At 38.9% G+C, this 5,280-nt stretch overlaps 1 protein-coding gene across 1 annotated transcript; it reads left to right on the top strand.

Moving 5' to 3' along the window:
- Window positions 1-3,986: 3,986 nt before the first annotated feature.
- On the top strand, window positions 3,987-4,878 carry LOC132277510 (uncharacterized). The gene is made up of 3 exons (XM_059779363.1): window positions 3,987-4,285; window positions 4,410-4,475; window positions 4,581-4,878. The coding sequence occupies exons 1-3, from the start codon at window positions 3,987-3,989 to the stop codon at window positions 4,876-4,878; spliced, it is 663 nt and encodes a 220-aa protein (XP_059635346.1).
- The last annotated feature ends 402 nt before the right edge of the window (window positions 4,879-5,280 follow it).

A 5,280-nucleotide genomic window follows, 5' to 3' on the forward strand; every position in this document is an offset into this window, starting at 1 on the left:
TTCTATCTTCGAACACTGATCTTGAGGTAATCGAAAGTGATTAGCTAAATGAGTACTCACCGCCTTAGCATTATTCATGTTGAACCTCTTCAGAACCCGTTCAACGTACTCAGCCTAAGACAGCTGTAAAGTACCTTTCTGTTTGTCTCTGCTAATCCTCATCCCAAGAATCTGCTTTGCTGCACCAAGATCCTTCATCTCGAATTCACTAGATAATTGCTTCTTTAATTTGTTGATTTCTTCAAAATCAGAACCTGCCACTGACATGTCATCAACATAAAGTAGAAGGATAATGAAACTTGACTTAAACCTCTTGAAGTAGCAGCAATGGTCAGTATTGCACTTGTTGTAGCCATGTCGCTTCATAAAACCATCAAACTTCTTGTACCACTGCCTTGGGTTAGCTTCAAACCATACAAGCTTTTTTTTTTTTTAACTTGCACACTAGTTTCTCTTTCCCTTTGACTGAGAAACTCTCCGGTTGTTGCATGTAAATCTCCTCCTCTAGGTCACCATGGAGGAAAACAATTCTGACATCTAACTCCTCAAGGTGCAACCCTTCTGCTACAACAATGCTAAAAATTGAGTGAATGGTACTCAGTTTCATAACCGAGGAAAAAATGTTTGTGTAGTCAATGCCTTGCTTTTGCTTAAAGCCTTTGACCATCATTCTTGCCTTGTATCATTTGGAACCATTATATTCCTCTTTCACCCTGTACACCCATTTGTTGTGAAGAGCTTTCTTCCCCATGGGCAACTTGGCTAGTTCCCATGTTTTGTTGGAGATAAGGGACTTTATCTCATCTTCCATTACAAACTCCTACTTGCTAGCATCTTCAACCTGACATGCTTTATCATAGCATTCAGGCTCACCATCATCTGTGAGCAACATATAATCTAAATATTTCCTATTCGGTACATGAGGTCGCGTAGACCTTTTAGGTGCAGGCATAGGGGTTGGAATCTGTGGTGAACTATGCTCTGTGAGTTCTGGCCAAGAACCCTTATCTGTCTACTCCACTTCAATGCTCTCTAGATCATCATCCAACTTAACAAACTTACGCTTACTCTATATAAGACTAGTTAATTGTGCTGCATCTCTATCCTTGTGCATCACCTTCTCATTGAAAATAACATCTCTACTTCTGATGATTTTCTTGTTCTGATTATCCTAGAGTCGATAACCAAACTCATCTCCGCCATACCCAACGAAGATGCATTTTAGTGGCTTGGGGTCGAGCTTTCCCCTAGCATGGTCACTAATATGCGCATATGTAATACAACCAAAAACTTTTAACTATGAAAGATTTACCTCTTTGCCACTCCATACCTCTTATGGTATTCGATGCTCCAAAGGCACTGATGGTCCATGATTTATTCGGTAGGATGCTGTATTGACTGTTTCTACCCAAAACTGTTTGGGTAGACCCGAATGTATACGTATGCTTCTGGCTCTCTCTATCAATGTTCGGTTCATTTGTTCTGCTACCCTATTCTGCTGTGGGGTTCCTTGCACAGTCCTCTCTAATCTAATCCTATTATCAAAATAGAACTTCTTGAATCCAGTGTCTTCATACTCACCACCATTGTCTGACCTCAACCTCTTGATCTTCAAACCTGTCTCATTTTCCACCATAGCCTTCCACTTCTTGAACACATCAAATACCTAAAATTTGTGCTTCAAAAAATAAACCCATACCTTCCTCATGTAATCATCAATGAAAGTCATGAAGTAGGATTTTTCGCCAATGGATGAGATAGTGGCTGGCCCCAAACGTTTGTGTGAACTAGCTCAAGTTTCTCCTTTCTGAGATCTCTACCACTCTTCTTGAAACTGACCCTCTTCTGTTTGCCCATCACGCAACTCTCACAGAAGTCAATATCAATTGCCCGTATACCTGGTAGTTTCCCCTTTGAGGGCATAATCTTGAGCCCCCTTTCACTCATATGACCTAGTCTCTGGTGCCAAAGGTTGTGATCTTTTCTGTTTTCTGCAATTGCTATAGACCCACAAGCACTGGTAGTTGTGTAGAGAGTACCATATTTTTTACCACGTGCAATGGTCATAGCACCCCTGGAAACTTTCCACGAGTCTTCATTGAAAGTTGTAACAAAACCTTCATCTGAAAATTGTCCCACCAAAATCATATTCTTCCTCAAGTCAGGGATGTGTCTCACATCCTTTAACTTCCAAGCTGACCTATTCAACTTGATTTGCACTTCACCCTTGCCGACGACGCTTCAAAGCTGATCATTACCAAGATACACCTTGTCAAGGTTACCCAGTTTATAGCTATTAAATAGCTTTTTGCTTGAGGTGCCATAAAACGATGCGCCGGAATCTAAAACCCATGACTCCGTCTTACTCTCCAAAGAGCATATCAATGTATCATCTGATTCTTCTGAGACAACATTTGCTTAAGTTTTTCTTCAGTTCCCTTCTTTGGAAGTCTACAATCAACACGGTAATGTCCTTTCTTTCCACAATTCCAACACTCAACATCACTGAGATCTGTGGAATTCGTAAAATTTTGAGACTGTGTCCTTTTATTCCTTGACTTGGATTTACCTTTGTTTCTATTACCGTTTGCCTTTTTTCTTATTTGAACCCTTGCCTCAGCTTTCAAAATTTCATGCCGAACCACTGGTGGAAACCCCTACTGTTTGCTTTATGATTTCTTCAGTCAGAATCATGCTCACAACTTCATCAAACTTCAACTTGGTCTTCCCTGCAAAGCTACTGATCGCTGTAACTGTGCCACTCCAACTCTCTGGTAACTGCCCTAGAATTAGCAGTGCTCGGACCTCGTTTTTGAAGTCGATATTAACAAACTCTAATTGCCCAACTGTCTCGTTGAACACATTTAGATGTTCGATGAACTTACCACCTTCGACTATCTTCATATTGAACAACTTCTTAATTAAGTGCACCTTGTTCGCTACAGAAGGCTGTTCATACATACTAGAAAGGACTGCCATAAGAGACTTCATTATCTTCTCGTTCTTGATATGAAAGGCAACTGATTTTGACAACGTCAATCTGACGGTGCCAAGAGCCTTCCTATCAAGTAATTCCCATTCTGTATTCTTTGTTTCCCCTGGCTTTTCTCCTAAAGGTTGATACAGATTTTTTTGAAACAAAAGGTCTTCAATTTGTATCTTCCAGAGATCAAAGTTTGCGCCACCGAACATCTCGATCATAGATATGGATGTCTTATCTTCTGATGCCATTACTCCCACTCAAATGGACATATCTGATCGAAAAACTTTCAGAATTTCGTCAAACACCTTCTATGCCTTAGGTTTTCAACCAAAGGCTCTAATACCAGTTGTTAGAGTTGCTCTGCACAATCAACCGGATTTGATACCAGTTGTTGTGGCGGAAACGCAAAATAAACAACACTATTCAAGGAATAAACAAGCAATCACAAAGAATAAAAAAAAAAAAATCACACACAAGAACACAAGATATACATGGTTCACTCAAATCTTAGGGCCATGTCTATGGAGCACACTGAACAAATTCACTATGAAGAAGATGAAGAATTATAATGGACAATTATCTCCCAATCTCTCTCAGTTGCTCTCTCTTGTATTGGCACAAATTTATCTCTAACTCTCACACACTTTAAAATCTGATTAGAGTTGATATTTACAGAGTCCCCAAACTTGTCCTATAAGAACTTGCCTTTTGTAGAATCCAAAACCAATAAGGAAGTTAAATCAGATTAGGAAACTGAATTTTTCCTAAACCAATAAGGAAGTTAAAACAGATCAGGAAACTGAATTTTCCTTAAAATTCAGCAGTGTTGAAGTTTCTATATAATTAAACATTCCAAAAAATTAATAAGACTCCACAAACCACAATAGGTTTGCCACTAATGAAGAGTATTCAACATGCTTTTGACTTTGTGCCGGATGCAGTTTTACCAAACCTTCTTGCTTATAGAATTCTACCCATACAGCAAGCTGAAATTTAAAGGCAAATGGAAAACTTGATTGTTAAGGGTTTTGTGCATGAGAGCAAGAGTCCATGCGTTGTTCTAGCATTGCTAACACCAAAAAAAGATGGATCATGGATGATATGTGTGGACAGTCGTGCCATCAACAACGTTATAATAAAATACGGGTTTCCTATCCCTCGATTAGAGGACATACTTGATATGTTAGTGGGGTCCAAGGTGTTCTCCAAAATAGACTTGAGAAGTGGGTATCATCATATTCGTATAAGCAGTGGTGATGAAAGGAAGAGAGCCTTCAAAACTCCAAATGGACTTTACGAGTGGTTAGTGATGCCATTTGGACTATCTAATGCTCCTAGCACATTTATGCGAATTATAATAAAAGGTACTTAAACCTTTCTTAAGCTCATTTGTGGTTATTTATTTTGATGATATATTAATATATAGTTATACAAGTAAAGAGCCTTTAGTCCATTTAGACCAAGTCATGGAGTTTCTCCGTAAGGAGAAGTTGTATGAAAAGTGCTATTTTCTGTGCAATAAAGTTGTGTTTCTAGGCTTTATTGTTTCAGCCGATGGTTTACAAGTTTAATTTGCATACAATAATTCCGTGAATAGATCTACAAAGAAGACACCTTTTGAAGCTGCTTATGGACTAAAACCTCAACATGTTCTTGATCTAGTTCCACTACCACAAGAGGTAAAAGTGAGTGATGATGGAGAGGCATTTGCAGATCATATTAAAGGAGGGTATGAAGAACTAAGGACAGCGATAAAGGCTAGTAATGAATCCTATGTAACAACAGCCAGGAAAGTCAAAGATTTTAAAGAGGGTGACATGGTTGTGGTGCATTTGAAGCTGGAAAAATCCCCAAAAGTCACTTACCATAAACTAAAGTCAAAGAAGTTTGGGTAATGCAAAGTGCTGAAGAAAATTAGCTCCAATGCGTTCCTGATAGAGCTGCCACTTAACCTCCAAATAAGCCCAATCTTCAATGCATTTGATCTGTATTTGTTTGAAGGATTTGATGGTGAATCGGTTTCACCAGAGGCACAACTTAAGTGCCTTCCAAAAGTGCATCCGGATGTTGTCAAAGATCTATTAGATTTAAAGAGGTGAAATTAAGGAGTAACCGGTATAGGCAATTTCTAGTGAAATGGTTAAGTAAACCTTATAGTGATAGTACTTGGATTTATGAAGAATTGCTGAAAGAATTGATCCAGAGATATATGCTAAAGTTGTGCAGGCTTTCTCGTCAAACTTGAATTTTTCCCAACCGGGTGGAGTTAATGTAGGAGCATCTACAAGGCTCTCAAA

This window comes from Cornus florida, unplaced genomic scaffold (assembly GCF_030987335.1).
Source record: "Cornus florida cultivar Cherokee Brave unplaced genomic scaffold, ASM3098733v1 CherokeeBrave_3.0.0_Hap2_Chr10, whole genome shotgun sequence".
Taxonomy (NCBI): domain Eukaryota; kingdom Viridiplantae; phylum Streptophyta; class Magnoliopsida; order Cornales; family Cornaceae; genus Cornus; species Cornus florida.